General features: G+C 46.0%; 1 protein-coding gene across 1 annotated transcript; it reads right to left on the bottom strand.

Moving 5' to 3' along the window:
- Positions 1-1,795: 1,795 nt before the first annotated feature.
- Positions 1,796-10,966, bottom strand: JCHAIN (joining chain of multimeric IgA and IgM). Its single transcript, XM_034772772.1, has 4 exons — positions 10,811-10,966; positions 5,539-5,671; positions 4,339-4,419; positions 1,796-3,355 (listed from the first exon to the last, which is right to left on the bottom strand). Exons 1-4 carry the CDS (start codon positions 10,872-10,874, stop codon positions 3,154-3,156), a joined length of 480 nt encoding a protein of 159 aa, XP_034628663.1. The 5' UTR covers positions 10,875-10,966; the 3' UTR covers positions 1,796-3,153.
- Positions 10,967-17,204: the final 6,238 nt, after the last annotated feature.

Here is a 17,204-nt window from a genome sequence, read left to right as displayed (position 1 = left end):
CCCCCAGACTAGATTCCTCTGTTCAGGGGCGGCACCAGCGCAGCAAGCGCGTGCCTGGGGTGGCAAGCCACGGGGGGCAGCCTGCTGGTCGCCGTGAGGGCAGCAGTCAGGCGGCTTTCAGCGGCATGCCTGCCGGAGGTCCACCGGTCCCACGGTTTCAGCGGCAATTTGGCGGCGGGTACGCCGAATCCACGTTACCAGCGGACCTCCCGCAGGCATGCCGCCGAATCCACGTTACCAGCGGATCTCCCGCAGGCATGCTGCCGAATCCATGTTACCAGCGGATCTTCCACAGGCATGCCACCGAATCCACGTTACCAGCGGACCTCCCACAGGCATGCTGCTGAAAGCCACCTGACTGCCATGCTTGGGGCAGCAAAATACATAGAGCTGCCCCTGCCTCTGTTGGTATTACTGGGTGCCCCAAACTGTGCTTCAATAGGGATTTGGGGACCTAGGCTCCAGTTCTGCTCCCTTGGAAATAAAAGGGAAAACTCCCATGGACTTCACAGAAGCACTATAGGGTTTCTAGTGAGTGATGTGGAGGTAACCTAATGAGTGTGGGCTTGTTGCATGTCTTCTGGGACTGTCCTGTTTATTGAAACCAAATTTGTGCCTTCTTCTAACCCCGTTTTATTGGGCATAGTATTCTTGGTGGGTTTTTTACACTCAATGAGAGCACGTGCCCTCCTCTGGCTGTGTAGCACCGGCTATGGGAACAGTTATTCCTACATTTTCAAAGCACTGCACCAGCTTTTGCCCATGAGTTTTGCAGTAAAGTCCACTTGAATCCCCCTGAGGGGGAGGGACAACTCTCTGAGCCCAGGTGGGCGGAGCCAGGCTGTGCCCACCCCTTCCACTGGAAGTATAAAGGGCAGGTCCTAGACCTCAGTTGGGTGGCAGCTGCCGGAGGAGACAGCAGGCGCCCTGCTGAGCTGAGGGCTGGCCAGAGCTGCCAGCCGACCGAGGCGTCACTGGGACTGCCACTGGCCATCTACCCTGGAGAAACAGTCAACACCCACACCTCCAGGTACACCCTGAGGGGAGGAAGTGGCCCAGTGACAGCCATTTAATGTCAGGCTGTGATATAAATTGGCTCAAAAGGGTATTTTAATCTTCTGTGGCCTCATTTTGTTGATCAAATGTGGGCGGCTATAAAGGTTGTTGTCTTGTCGGTAGGGAAGATGTTTTGGATTTGAATTGGCAGCCCTGATGACAAGCACTGTTTTGGTTTCTATTTGAAGGCACTCATGCTGTACAGACCTAATATGCCAGCCACACAGTAAGATCCTGCAATTTACAACATGCAGGTACATGAACTGCAGGATTAGGGTCTAAACTGGCTCACAGCGGCCCGTTCATGCAATGTGTCAAGCACTTTGAACATGTAGGATGGATCTTGATAGGATAAAGCAATGGCGCTTCATTGCATCATTGAAATTCCTTGATAAAAGTATAAGCATCTAATCAATATGTCAGAATGGGTTTGCCTGTAACTATAATTAAGGCTACGATGGGTATTTTTAGTAAAAGTCATGGACAGGTCATGGGCAATAAACAAAAATTCACGGGCGTGACCTGTCCATGACTTATACTATAAATACCCCTGACTAAATCTTGGCGGGGGGGGGGGGGGGGGGGGGGGGGGCAGCAGCACCAGCTACTGGGGGCTATAGTTAGAACCCTAACTATAGTCAGTTATTTAGTGCAAATTCTTCTTCACCTTGAAGATTGGAGGAAAACCAATACAGACCAGACTTCCTTTGAATGCCATTTAAATTTCACACACAGATAGTTGCAGAAAAATCTATTTAATTACTTCAAGCTTGCTAACAAATCTGAAATCATGGGTACATGGCTCTTGCTCTATTTGGTTGCAACATGAAATATGCCAGGGTTTCTCAGAATAGCCTAGGGATGTGCAACCAATTTTTATAACAGGGAGGAATGTATCAGCCTTCCCAGGGGTAATGCTGCACACAGTTTATGGACTTGCATACGTGACTGCTTAGTGAGAACACAAGGTATGATGCACTCAAATGTGATGAACAGTGCAATGCAATATCAGCCTCCTTGATGGGTGAGAATTCCTTCTACAAACAAGAGAGAGGAATCCGGTGTAGAAGACTGTAAGGAAGCCCTAACTAGGGCCCCATTCTTGCAATCAGATCGTGCAAGCCCAAAGGCCACCAATGCACCTCTGAATGCAGAATGAGGACCTAGACCATTTATTTATTTAAACTGAAAGAAATAATTTGTTCTCCCCAGTGTTGGATGAATTGGAGAAAGCATTAATAATTGTCAGTATGGAAACACAGAGCAGTGAAATATCATTGGTAAGTAGCTCAATCTCGAATATCCAGGGAAAGAATAATTTACCATTCCCGTAACACATGGTATTTTGGCACCACTTAAAAATACTCAAGAACAGCAGCGTCCTCAGTCTTCTCTAAATATGCAGGGATACACTGAGAATGTGATTTTCAAAGCCGCATAAGGGATTAGGATGCCCATTAAAAATGAATAGAAACTGGGTTTCCAAATCCATAGGCCTCTTTGAAAGCCCCATCCTGAATGACCTCCTTCTCAATAATGGCACTGATTTCTATTATGCTTGCAGGTGGGAGTGTAACAGTATGGTCTTGTGTTACTTAAAGTTTGTGCAAAAGATTATTTTAGATCATTTAAGTGGGGTTTTCCAAAAGAGCCATTTCAAATGGCACACTGGTATTTTATGTGCAGGAGCGTTATCTCTCTGGGCTAAAAGGTTACTAGGGCAAAACTCCCACTGACTTTAATGAGAACCTCTTCTGAGGCAGGACTGAATGAAGACTGTCCAAGCCAGATCCCCTGCTGGTGTAAGTTAATGTAGCTCCCTTGATTTCAAGGCAGTTACATTGATTTATACCACCTGAGGATCTGCCTCACAGTATAGGATTTTGCCCACCATGCATAATTGGCTTAATTATTCAGTTATATTTATTACCACCGTGTGCTATAGAAGGAAGGCATTACTTTTCATGTAGCTAACACGTTAACTGTGAGGAGCTGATATTTCAGACACTGTCTTTCTTACCATGCTAATATAAATGTGTTTTGGTCTGTGGGGGCAGATGACAGTATAACAAGGCACTCTAACAGCAGTGGTTTAATCTAATCAGCATAGCAGGATTCTGGAGTCAGAGCTGCTTGGACGGTGTTGATCTTCCCGCCGTAGAAAAACGGGAAGGTTGTGGTGTAGCATTTGTTCCTGTCATAGGTGTAGCAGGTATCGGAACTGCTGCAGTTGTTGCTCTGCTCAGCAGTAATTACCCGGTCCCCAAGCTCCACTTCTGTGGGATCACATTTTTTGCAGCTGGAAGACAGATAGGATGGAACACATGTTAGGCAGTAGTCATTGAAAGAGGCCACCACATGGGAGAGGGCTCAAGTCCTCATTGCTACTTTGGCAGTCACGTGTCAGTCGGGCTTTACTGTCTCTTTAGGCTCTGGAGCAGCCAGGCCCTATCCTGATTTAGGAGCAAATGGCCCAATTCTCTGGCACCAAGGCCAGCCCCCAAACCTTCAAAAATGATGTCAGGTCCCCAAAATGATGAGTTTGGTTAACAGTAAATGTGGGGTTCTTTTTATTTGCTTTCCGGTTTTTGAGTGTGCACTTGGGTGACTTTTTCAAGCTTTCTTCTGCAACCCTGAGGGCTAGAAACTCACTTTCATCTTTAATGAACTCTGGGATTCTCCTGTGATCACATGACTCCAAGAGCTGGGACTTTACTTAAAACATCAAATATTTCAAGACTCAGGATAAAAATATGAGTTAGAGCAGCAGAGAATTTGACCCAACATCTTACATTTACATAGGCTGAATCTCACTCACATTGGATTCAGCCTCAGCATAAGCGGGCTCTTTGCAGAAGTGAAATTCCTGCCAGCTTCATCGCTATCTATGCTAGAAGTCAAGGTCTTGCTTTTGCCCCATGATCTCACATGGGTATTGGATTTTAATGTATTGGTGCTCTGTGCATCATGGCACTATTTTAAAAAATGACATTTGATGAAGGGATTTGTTTAGTTTCTACATCTAAATTCACCATGGTTAATCCTGAATTTGCTCTCCATAGGAAGGACAGGCTTGTGGTTAAGTCACTGGAGTGGAGGTTGGGGATTCTGTTCCCAAGCTCTGTAGCAGAATTCCTGAGACGTTGGACGAGCCACGTAACTTCTGCCTCAATTCCCATATCTGTCTAATGGGATGTGGTGAGGGTTAATTCACGGATGTTCGGACAGTGGGATGGAAGGGCAAAGTGTTCTGAAATTAATGCAGTAAAGAAAATTACTCACAGCTCAGACAGCCGGTAGACAAAGGTGGTTCTCACTGGTGAGGTGGGATCAGAGATGTTCTTTCTGCTCAGCAGGGGGACTCTAAGAGAGGGGGGGAAAAAAGAACAGGACTATCAAGTGACCACAAATTGCTCTAATGAATTCTGCAAGCTCCATAATGTGTCATGATTATTCTGATTCACAGAATCCAAGTTCTTATCTTATTCTGTGTTCAGATATTTTCATCTCATCCACTTCCACTCCCCGTGAAGTTTCAGATACTTGATCTGTAGAACGGATATGCGTTATACCTACACTGAGCCTTCGCATACCCTCAAGAGCGACAGGGTCTTTCTTGCATCATTGCCAGACACCACCATGGAAAGACTGGAGGGTGTCAAAACACTGCACCGTGTTAGGCCATAAGTGAGTGATGGAACGAGTTCCACAAGTGTCACTTGCCACAGATGATGCTTTCAGTAATGACATCATGGCACTGATGTTCCTCCTGCCCTCTCTTGAGCTGGTGGAAACCGGGATACAACACATATGAGACTAGCTCACTTTCAGGTGGGTGGGCGGGTGACTGACTCGCTCACTTTCTTGAAGTGAGCTCTTCCTGAACTCCCATGGCTCCAATGCTGCCCTCCTTACTCAATCAAAACATCCCTCACTCAGTGGGAATAAAGAATGCAGAATTAGTCCCTGTGAGCGGACAATTAATTAGCTAATTGCATCATGGGAGTTCGGCATTGGCTTCTCCCAGGGACAAAATCTCAGACTTGCTGGAGCAGGGGTCCACTCTGGAATGGCAATCCTATGTTCTGTGCCAGCCAGTGTCCCTAATTATCAGGACAGGAGAAAAGCTACTCTTGTCTCCTTCACTGTATCTTACAAAGCTACTGTCAACCCTTCAGAAACATTTCTGAGCTGCGTTTTGGACTGATGGACGAAGCACCATGCAGCTGGAATTCAGCAACATGTAGTGTGACATGGGCCATTTTCCATTAGTCTACAGCACTATACGCTACAGGCCCTTAAAGCACTAGGTGGGCGTCAATGAAATTGTAATTACTTACACTATAACATGAAAACCAGGACATAAAGAAACCTTCTCATGTCCCATAACTAATATGCTGAAGTGAGACAAAGAAAAGGAACCTGCTGTGCTGTGTCACCTCATCTTTACCTACTTCAAATCAAGCATTGTTTGCCACTTACATGACTCGTATGTTTCTCACCAGGACTTCTTCCTGGGGATTGTCTTTCGAAGGGACAAACTTCGAGGTCACCCTCGCACATTTACACTTGTTATCAACTAGGACATGCTCTTCCGCCTCCTCATCCTCATAACCTGGGAACACAGGATGGGTTTTAAAAGGAGAGAAAAACAAGAGAGAAGAAACTTCTTGCCAGTTTGGAATTGATTTACTGTATTTTTCAGACGTCTTATCACCCGCTCAGTAATGTACCAGGTGGTTCTCCTCTAACATCTGCTCAGTCATCACAGGCCCTCCTGAAAAACTGAATCCCCCACTGCTCAGCCCCAAAGTCAGTGTGGCCTCCTTCCATCACTTACTCAAACAGCTGGGTCTGAAAGGGTGGGGCAATAGGGAATGAAGCCACAAATTATGCATAGCTGGAGAGGGTCTGAGAGACAAAAGGTGCAGGGTTCCTGTTGAACAGGAGTACAGTACCTGTGCCAATACCTCAACTTAAGCCAAGGAAGATGTTCTGCTCCACACCAGGCAACTCAAGGGTTATCTTTTGCTCCTTATGCAGAATACAAAGGAACCACAATGGACCAAGTATGGTCCAAATAACTGTGTATCCTAAACATAAATAACAAGGAAGGCCTAGCCTCATATATATATACTGGCATCTGAAACAGAAGACCACGAGGGCCAAAAGAAGGCTCACAAGCTATTTAAAGGGAAACCACTACCCTACTTCTGTATGCTACATCGAGTTAGCACCAACACAGAGCTCTGCCATCCCAAAACTGCCTGAAACATGAGCAGTAACAATCCCACCAGCATTCCAGCCTCTCCTCAGGGGGGTGGGGTCCGTCCAACGCTGGGCAGCTTCAGCAGCACTGTCAGAACCAGTCCTAACTTCATAGTTACTCCTCCAAAGCAGAGGGAGAACACAGAGGTCAGTGGGGAGTTCCCACTGGCATTTCTGAAACCCTTCAGCTAAAGTTAGGAGCTATAAAAATGCCCAAAGTAGTGACTTTGTCTTTACACAGCCAAATTCACCCATGGCGGAAACAGATCCATAGACTTGACCCTCCAACACTCAGGGCCAATTCTCCAAAGGTAGAAACCAACTTCAGTGCAATAAAACCCCTCAGGTTTGCATGTCCCACCAGAACTGCAAACCTCCTGTGCAGACTGGCGAAATACAGCTGCAGATAACTAGCTAGGTGCCAGATTGTATTTGGGCACCTCTGGAGCATTGCGGGAGGGATAGCTCAGTGGTTTGAGCATTGGCCTGCTAAACCCAGGGGTGTGAGTTCAATCTGGGGCAAAAAATCGGTCTGGGGATTGGTCCTGCTTTGAGCAGGGGGTTGGACTAGATGACCTGCTGAGGTCCCCTCCAACCCTGATATTCTGTGATTCATTCACTGGGTTTGAAAGAGGACTCTGGCCATTGGGGCTGGAGCCACTTGGTTAGAGTCAGCCTCAGGAACCTTTCCCACTCCTAGTTTGGGATCAGGCAGGAAAATGAAAAGATTAAGATTGGCTGGGCGGGAGGGAAAGCCACTATAAAAACAAGGACCCAGGGACCCAGCATTAACTGTGGACCAGCTGGGGAGGGTTTGAGCCAATGAACAGAGGAGGGTGGGATAGAGAATAAGAGTCAGACGGAGATGTGGAGAGAGAAAAGAAAGAGCTGAGCAGTACCTGCTTGGAGGCGAGCTGCCAGCTGCTGCAGTGTGGCAAAGGGGACTCTTCCTGACACGCAGCATGGAGTTAGCAGAGCTGAGACCACAGGGCAAGACACACCCGTCTGAGCTCACGATCCATGTCAGCCCCAGAGTGCGCGGACAGGTTTGACTACCCCAGAGGAGAGGTGGGGGTGCAGCTGTGTAACTCCTACCACAGAGCCTGACCTGGGTCTGCACCTGAGTTAGATACACGTGGTGTTAACCTGGTGCTTGTGTCAGGGGTTGACTCCCAGCCTCCTAGGAGGGAGGTTTGTTGCTGTCTGTGCAGAGGCACATGGCTAGGACTTGGGACCCCTCCCCCAAATCTGGGAATCCCCCACCTCACAGAGTGTGCTTCCTAGCTGAAGCAGACAGACCTCAGATGTGCTAGCTCAAAAATAGCAGAGTTTGAGGCCACAGCAGCACTGCTGGCAGCTTGGGCTGGCCACCCCGCTATGTATCCGGGGGGCTGGGCAGGTGGGTAGTCAGCCGGCTAGCCCCTGCCACCCCTGGCCACACTGCTCTTTTTTAGGGTGCTAGCTTGAGCAGAACTAGCACATCTGTCTGTTTGAGCTGGGAAGCCGCTGCAGTGTAGACACACCCCTTCGGTTCCACTTAAGCCCCTACTTTTTTCATGGGACTCAAAAGTTCCCTAGTCCCGAAGTGGCCCTGTGAATACAGGAGAATTGTATTCTTTGAGTTACCAAAGAGCTGGCTTTCTGCGGGGTCTCCATTTTTTGCACTTGAGTGCACCTGCATGAACATTTTTGTGCACGGTCACTGGCTTACACAAGTGACGAATTCTATGGGTGGCACGTGCAGGGGATTGTACTCAGTCTGTGAGTCCAAACTTAAAGGCAGCATCTGATTTCAGATGCTAAGAGTTGCCCGGGATTCAGAGTTTCCCATTCCTGCACATTCCAAAGACTTTCCATTCTTAACTGCCCTCTGATGCTGTTCTTAATCCTGACTGAAGCCTCTCCAAGGCCATCCCTCACTAGAAATAAAGGCACTGTTATCTAGTAGAGCACTTCACTGGGACTCAGGAGTCCTGTGTTCTGTTCCTGGCTCTGCCACTGACCTGCTGTGTAACCTTGAGAAAGTCACTTCACCTCTATATGCCTCAGTTTCCCCTTCCCACCCCTGTGCAGTCTATTTAAGCAGTAAGCTCTTTGGGGCAGGTATTGTAGTGAGAGAGAGCACCTAGTGCAGTGGAGCCCCAACCTACTTAGGGACATGTAGGCACTAACGTAAGGCAAATAATATAGCTAGAGTATAATTCTGTTTACACTGTACTCTTCTGATGCCATAGTACTTCCATATCCCCTTACTAAGGCAAATAATATAGCTAGAGTATAATTCTGTTTACACTGTACTCTTCTGATACCATAGTACTTCCATATCCCCTTACTAAGGCCCAAAATACAGAACTCCATAATCGTATTTGACATATAACTATGATTCAGGTTTCATGGCCCTTTTCCTTCTCTGATCTCTGCCCCGTCCGCAATCTCGTTAACTGGTGAAACAAGAATCCTTTCCTTTGAAAGAATAGAGCCTTCCTTTGTCTCTGCCTCAGTGATTCTTGATCTCTCTTCAGATTTCACCTCTAGAAGCTTTGCTTCTTCCTCTCCATCTCCCTCTGCTGTTTTGTAACTGTATTCTGTATTGCGTATGTAACTGCCCTCGCCAAGGGTTTCATCCAAAGGCCATTGAAGTCGGTAGAGTCCCACTGGCTTAGCCAGGCCCTAATGCTGTAACTATTATTCAGACCGCATCATTAGAGCATATCTTCCTAAATGTTCACTAAAGACTATTCCGGTACACTAAAAATAATGGGCCAGATTCATCCCTGGTGTAACTCCATTGGCTTCACTTATAATAATAATGAATGTAATTATATTGCATAATAATTGCTCTATAATTTTTGTAAAATGTAAAACCTCTTATAAATCACAAAAGTGAAAAGACACCCTCCTCCCCGGCTCTTCAGCTCTATAATAATGTCTCCATGTCCCGGGGGAGCAACAAAGACCCCTTAGGAACAGCAAAGTTTAGCAGTGGTTATACAGGGCATTGGGAGAGCTGCTTATGAATGCCTGGTGGTTGGATAAATCTGTTCTGCATATGGCTGAGTGTAAAATGGATTTTCATGAGAAATGTCTCTCTTCACATTGGGTTGGCATGTAAAATGCCATGATATTTAGATGTGGCATTCAATAAAATCAATAAATAATCATCTGCAGCATATTAAAGAAGCAAAGAACTGCAAAATGGCTGCTCACGCGCTGGTGAATTTTAAACCGTTTCCCGTATTAAAGCAAGAATAAATACAATTAGACCCAAAATGGATTCTTTTAAAAACAAATGGGCCAAGTTGTGCTCCCTGAGACGCACTTAGCTCACCTAGATCTCACTGTGAGTTGCACACGCATTAGAGGCTGTAATAATTACAATGAGAAGCAGCAAGTTCAGCTCTCGGTTGACCTGGTGCATATTTGACAATCGACCACTGTCACTGATTCCTGTACACTTCTGCAGCCAAATTCTGCACTCAGCTACATCTCTATGAAATCAATACTTTTAAAGAGGTTATAAATGAATGCAAAATGTAGCCCTTAATGTTATCAAGATTAGAGAAAATGCAGGAGGTAATGGACCCTGGGGGTGTACTGTTCCAATTGACAGCAGATTAGAATACAGAGTAGAATTTGACCCAAATATATCTCTGGTGTAACTCACGTTACACCATTGTATAAAAAAGTCACATCAAAATCGTCAATATGTACTCCCTGTCAACCATTTTTACTATTCTCTATGGACAAGATTCTTATCTCACTTAGACCAGTGTCACCCAGGAACATCTCCGTTTAAATCAGCAGAGTTACGTGGTGTAAAACTATAATAAGATCAGAATGCCCTGTTGTAACAGCCAGATACACTCAGAAGTGTTTAGAAGCCTTTAATTCTAGCTAGGCAAAGTCTTGTGAGTTTTCCCCGGTAGGAAGAAGAGAAAACACCTGGGCTTTCAGCTCACTGATGCAGAACCTCTGATTAAAAGAGGGGTTCTCAAACTGGGGGTCAGGACCCTCAGGGGATTGTGAGGTCATTACATGGGGGGGGTCGTGAGCTGTCAACCTCCACCTCAAACCCCACTTGCCTCCAGCATTTATAATAGTGTTAAATATTTTTTTTAAAAAGTTTAATTTATAAGGGGAATTGCACTCAGAGACTTGCTGTGTGAAAAGGGTCACCAGTACAAAAGTTTGAGAACCACACAGCTAATACTAAGGCATTACTGAGTAGCTAGTGATCACTCTCTTAGCATTGCAATAGGGATTTTTCAAAACACCACTCTTTGGGTGCAGAGACAGACAAAGGCCCCAAGTCAAGTCCAGTGAAGAATGATTTCAGTGGGTGTTGGGTCTGGACCTAGCAGAGGGAGGCTTGTCTTGCCTGCCTATTAAGATCGCTGATGACAGGGGTCTGTTCAGCCGAGTTACCCAAATGCAAGTTTATATTTAAGCATCATTTATAATGGTCTTCATTTCATTTCACACCTACCTGTCACAAGAGCAGCCCCCAAGAAAACTGCCAGGACTCCCCACAGTAACAAAGAGGTCTTCATCCTGCCTTCCTTTCTTTTGAAGAACTTGAGTTTAGAGGAGTGTCATCTGCCTATAAGGGTGTGTGCAAATGATAACGCTATTGGTTTCCTAAAAGAACAGCCCACAGTGCTCGCTCTCTAACACCGCTGTAAGATGTGGTTGGGGGTTTTGAAACCAGATGCTGCAATTGGTTTAATGCTCAAGTGAAGATTTGGTTCTTTCAAAGATCTACTGATGGGTAGAATTATTGCAGCACTTTTAACTCGGTGTGCTGCCAAGCAAGCAGTAGGACAGCAAAGGATCCCAAAGGGGCACTGAATTGTGCTGGCGCTAGGGCCAGGATGGATCATGTTCATTCCTAGACCAGTGACATGTTTACAGGCAGTTACGCAGAGGGCTAGGAACGGGTGTGGGGCGGGAGTGATTCCCAGATTGACCGTGGAACACCACTCTTGCTTCTAGTCCTGAGAAATCTGACTTTAAAATCACGTGTTCGGGCTACTACTATTATTTGTATGGTAGTAGCAGCTGGAGGATTCAGGCTCAGAGTCCCATTGTACTGGGCACTGTACAGATACATAGGAAGAGCCAGAGAGTTTATAATCTAAATAGACAAGATGAAGGATAAACAGAGCTGAAGTGACAGAACTGGAAATAGAACTGAGGTTTCCTGAATCCAGCCTGGAGCTTTATCTGCTCCAGAGCACTGCCTCTCTGCTTAGGCAAGCTAAGAGATGGGTAGGCATTAGTAGTTGTACCTTTCTTTGCCTGTTAATGTCTGCATAGGCAGACTGGGGAACTCCTGTTCCCTTCTGACGCCCCCACAGGATACCAATGCACCTCAGTTACGGGTGTATATCCCATGATCAATTCAGTGACGGGTGTAATTTCAATGGGTGACTTTATGACGACAGTGTCCATCTCCTCTCCAGCACCCCCATTCCACAGAGAACAGAGGCACAAGGAGACTTAGGGTATGTCTACACTACCCGCTGGATCAGCGGGCAGCGATCGATCCAGAGGGGGTCGATTTATCACGTCTAGTCTAGATGCGATAAATTGACCTGCAAGCGCTCTCCCGTCCACTCCTGTACTCCAGCACTGCGAGAGGCGCAGGCGGAGTCGACAGGGGAGCGGCAGCAGTCGACTCACCGCAGTGAAGACACCTCGGTAAGTCGATCTAAGTACTCACTGAAGTTGTGTAACTTAGATCGATCCCCCCCAGTGTAGACCAGGCCTAAGTGACGTGTTCAACCTCATTTCATCCACAGAGCATCTTACAAAAGAGATGGTAAAAATTATTCCCCCACCTCCACTTTACAGAGGGCAAAAATGAGGCGCAGCAAAGCAAGTGAATGATAGAGCCATGAACAGAACACCGTCAAATCTCTTCACTCCCATTTTAGGCTGTACCCACTAGCCCTTGCTGCCAGGGAGATCTAGATGTAGTGTTTGTGAGTGGAATGTGTCTTGGACATCTACTGCCCTAGGTAAGATAACTACTCACATGCTCTCTTCCCTCACTGCACATCTTACTAACTGTGATCCGGATCCTGCACCTATTAGAGTCAATGGGAATTTTGTCATTGACTGTAAGAGGGGCAGGATTGAACACAGATGCATCTTGGGACACTGGCACTATAAAAGCAGAAGTTGCTCTTCTGTCTCTTCTGTATACCAAGATATCTAGAAAGCATTTCTATCTAGATGTTATATGGCACTTTCTTAGGCTATCGCTGTTGGATGCCTGCTGAGCTCCACCTTTAGCACGGGTTTAAAAATAAGTTTGAGTTAACCATGAGGGAGTTTCTGTTCGCCAACTGCTATTTGTTTCGGTCATTCGTTCCATAATCCAAAAATAGGTTTAAAAAATAAAAAAACCGAAAGCAGCAGAAAGCAGAATATGCAAAGGAGGCTGATTCTGGCCAGCTCTGCCTATGCAGGAGGGTTTAATAAAATTTTTTTTAAAAAAATCAAAGCTCAACATCCATGAATATTTTAGAACTATGTAGTCCCTGAGGACAAAATTAGGTGCTGATTTACATCCTGGGTGATCCTGTTGAGTTCAGTAGGCAGCAACCCTGGAAATCAGGCCACATATTTAGGAGCCTAAAGATGGATTTAGGACACTAACTTTAGGCACCCTGGCAAATTACATTCTTGAGAGCCTAATCTTGACTGCGCGCATACTCTCTCCTCTCCTCCCCTGCGCACTCAGATTGGACCCTTATTTGGGGATTAGACTGCTTCATCTGCATGCCAGGCACTATACTTTTTAAGTATTTACTGGTATCCTAACAGCTTTGCTTCTGAAGTGAGGCATGTGATTATAGGAGATTCTCCGCTTTAATTTTTTTTTTAAATTAAAGTTTCCAGCCTTCAGGGTTGCAGCAAAAATTTTTAAAACGTGAGCCCTACAGGATCATGAAGCAAAAAGGCAAATAAAATGAACCCAACCTGTATTGATTTATTTTTTAAAAATCCCTCAAGATTTTGGAAGCCTGACTCACGATTTTTGAGCTCCTGGGATGGGCAGCATTACAGAGTGGACCGTATAGGGCCTAATCTTGCTCCCACTAAAGTCAGAGAGTGAAATCCTGCCCATTGACCCATCCTGATCATTAAAGCCAATAAGAGTTTTGCCATTGACGTCAATGGAGCCAGACTTCGCCCCCTGGTTTGCTTCTGACTTCAGTGACAGAAGGCTCAGGCTCACAGCTTTTTTGCTTGAAAGCCTGTAGGGACTTGGTTCTATGCAGGCTGTAAGAGGCAGTCCCCAGGCCCATGCACAGCCGCATGGGACCCACAATGATCATGGCACTGGCACGGGCATGGTGAAAGCAGGGGCTGCTCCTCCACCCCTCTGTGTGTGTAATTGAGCAGGAGGGGGTGGGTTGGAGAGAGGTCAGAGTCTTGGCGCCATGCCACTCGATGTGCCAGCCAGTGAGCTGACCTAGTGCGAGAGAGGAAATAAGCAACACCTCAGTTCATGGTGCTGCCACCTCCTCCCCACTCCAAGCAAGAGGACACCATCGCAACTGCACCCCCGGGACACTTGCCAACCCTTACTCGGGAATAGGGTGAGCAGACAGCAAGTGTGAAAAATCAGGACAGGGGTGGGGGGTAATAGGAGCCTATACAAGAAAAAGACCCAAAAATCAGGACTGTCCCTATAAAATTGGGACATCTGGTCACTCTACTCAGGAAGGTGAGCATGTGCAAAAAGGATGGGAATAGAAACTGTTTTGCAACCTTAAATACTAGCATCCACTATCATTATTAGACGTAAGAAGATGATGGGAACATTTAGCTTGTGGCAAAGTGGGGTGTTAAGCTACTGTCTGTATGGACCCCGCTGCCACGCATGCAGCTCCTTAGTGCACGTTGATCTACCTTACTTTGAAACATGGCTAGATCAAAATCCACGAAGGAAGTGTTAGTGCATGTCAGCAGGGTTCACACAGACAATCAGTCAGTGCAGCTAGTGTGGGTTAGATTTACACCCTGTTTACTGTCCATTAAATATTTGCGTAGACAACCGCTGAGTGAAGGTGTCAACCTGAATTTTCAGCCTTAAATCTATATTACTGAATCTTCTTGCCATCTAAGTCAACTTTAATGTTAGTTTGACAGGTCTCTTGTTTTCCCCCCTGTGGTTAAATATTTATATTAATAAGAAAAGCTGCACCTGTTCCGTGGTTTGGTTTTTAAACAAACTAGCACCTGCGCTTGTTTCACTGTTGCTGGGTATGGTATATGTCAGCTTAACTCACCAGATCAGTGTTTCTGAGTGCATCAGACATAACCGACTATGACTCATTCTGCCATCTGACATGCCTTTCTGCATTTGTTAATGACAGAATTACTTCAGTCAGTTTGTGTTTGATTCCCCTCCCTCCCCCTTTGAAAGGGTGGGAGAGTAGATTAGGTGCCTCTCGTGACTGAGAGTGGAAACTATAAAAGGAAACATTCATGTAGACAAGAAGGAAAATAAAGATGGCTTAAAAATTGCACAGGCCACATCCTATGTTGGTGTTAATCAGCATAGCTGCATAGACTTCAATGGAGCTACGCCAGTTTACACCCACTGAAGAGCCAGTCCCAAAACAGAATTTGTTCAAACAGTGTAGCTAAAGTACCTACTGAAGGAGTCTGGGCACTACCCAGGGAACGCCACGTTAGGCCCATTGCATTACCCAATTATGCCAGATTTTAGACACTGCTGTATTTTGTAAATTACATAATACAAACAATGGGTCTAATCTGGCGTAACTGCTGAAGTTAGTTATTTTAGGTATTCCTCTTAGCGTATGCGCAATTTACTTCAGGTGGCTCAGGACCAGGATTCATCATCACTGAATTTGGCCCACTGGTTGGATCATTAGCTCTCCCGGCCTGGGCCGGGTACTGAGAGGGAGCACAACATGAACGTTGGTCTGTGCTCCCCATTCTAGGTATTAATTTGTTCCAGTACCTCTGCAGGCATCCCCTGGCAGGCTATGATCTCACCGGCTCTCATAAGCTAAGCACTGCTGGGTCTGGACGGCATTAGGATGAGACCTCCAGCACCAGAGAGGAAATATCAGTGTTGCAGAGATAGCGTAACAGGTGCTGGCAGAATTTGGTCCTGCAGAGGGATGGGGTGCTCTCCTGACGGAGAGGTGCTTTCTTTCAGATGAGAGGTAAAATGGGAATTCTGATCTCTCATGAAAATAAAGGTCCCATGGCACTTTCACAAAAGTAGGGATGTTTTTGGGCCAAAGTCCAGCCCACAGTTGCTTATAGGCATCCTCCTAACCAATCTCTGCCATCTCAACTGGATGCAGTATGCTTCTCCAGCTCCTGTCCTACACTGCTGTGTAACATTGCTGTGCTTTCTTTGCCAAGTGCTGTGCTTGTCCCCCGGAGCATTTCAGTAGGGGGTAGAGGGTAAAAGTCACCTCTGTGCACAGGTAGCACAAGGCCTATGCACCACTTACAGCTCCGTTTGGTTCCCAGAATAAGGAGGCCTCCGGAAACAGTCACTAATGAACGTTTTCAGTCAGTGAAGGATTGTGTGCTAGGTGCTGTAAAAAAGAAGTGAGAGAGCTAGAGAGGGATGCCCTTCAGGACTCTGCCTCCTGACCTGTACTCGGCCCGTCTCCCTACATCAGCTACTCACAGGATCCTCTCTGCGCCTCCTTTCATGCAACTTCCTCCCTGCCTCAGCTCATCTGCAAGGACCCTATCCTGCCTACCTTTAAGGTTCTATGCTGCTTGCAGTGGACTTGAATATACATTCTCTCCTTATTCCCCTTCCCCAGCCTCTGTCTCCTTATCTCTGTCCCCTTTTAGCTTGTGAGTATCTTGGTGAAGGACTGCCCCTTCTTGAATGTTTGGAAACCACTTAGCATGTAGTGGATGCTACCATAAAAATAAAAGCTTGATATGACTAATATATATATATCCTTGTGCAGTGCTGCAGGAAATCCAACATGCACGATTCTTCTCTCGCACAGGTTTTACCACGTCACTCCATTGACTTCCATGGAGGTACTCCTGACTTACGCCCATGTGCAGTGAGATGCAAAGCAGGTCCATTATGCGTTAAGGCACCTTTGGCATACTTCTCCATAGCTTACAGCGTTTAGCAAAGAAAAGCAATAAAATTTTAGGTGAGTTACAATTTGAGAAAATAAAAATTCCTAAGAGGTCAACTTTATGTAATAGTTGCTTCTTATTTCCAGTAGTACCTATAGCGTGCTAGGTGATGTACAAATATAAATGAAGGCACAATCCCTACCCCAAAGAACAAAATCTACTACCCAAGAGGGAGATCTAAGAAGGTGCATATACATCCAGAAAAAAACATAAAAAGGAAAACTTTAATTGCAGGGAGCACTCATCATGTCTCTTGTAAGAGGTATTTACGTGTAAATGGGGGGGTCTTTGTAAAGGGCAAGAGGACAGGACAGCTCTTGTTTTGTCCCTCCTATATGTCCAGATAATTTTTCAAGTATTGTCTTGTCCTTCCTCTGCGGGACACTTTGGCAGTCTGGTTACAGGGAACCTGGTAGTGAGCAGTTTCAGTCAACACGCAGTCAGATGCCAGGTGCACTTCAGATCTTCCTCTTTCTGTTAGGCTAAATCCCAGGGAGCTATTGCAATGGTTGTTACCAAAAGGCATCTAAAAAATGAGCGTGCACTTTTAACACCAAGGGGGTGGGGAGCTCATTTCCTCTTCAAAAATCCCCCTCCACGTGGCAGCATTCATTACGGATCCCTGCAGGGTCTGAGAAATGGTAGCCTAATAACAGCACAGAGCTGCCAGCTCTAACCACAACTGAGTCTTTTTAGATCAGTCATTCTGA

This window comes from Trachemys scripta, chromosome 5 (assembly GCF_013100865.1).
Source record: "Trachemys scripta elegans isolate TJP31775 chromosome 5, CAS_Tse_1.0, whole genome shotgun sequence".
Classification (NCBI taxonomy): domain Eukaryota; kingdom Metazoa; phylum Chordata; order Testudines; family Emydidae; genus Trachemys; species Trachemys scripta.
The sequence above is the reverse complement of the archived record's forward strand: the minus strand, read 5'-3'. Positions and strand labels throughout refer to the sequence as shown.

Coding starts and splice junctions, on each gene's coding strand:
- JCHAIN (XM_034772772.1), bottom strand. CDS start 10,874: ATGAAGACCTCTTTGTTACTGTGGGGAGTCCTGGCAGTTTTCTTGGGG. Junction 5,672..10,810: donor GGGGGCTGCTCTTGTGACAG/GTAGGTGTGAAA, acceptor CTGTGTTCCCAG/GTTATGAGGATGAGGAGGCG. Junction 4,420..5,538: donor GTGAGAAACATACGAGTCAT/GTAAGTGGCAAA, acceptor CCCCTCTCTTAG/AGTCCCCCTGCTGAGCAGAA.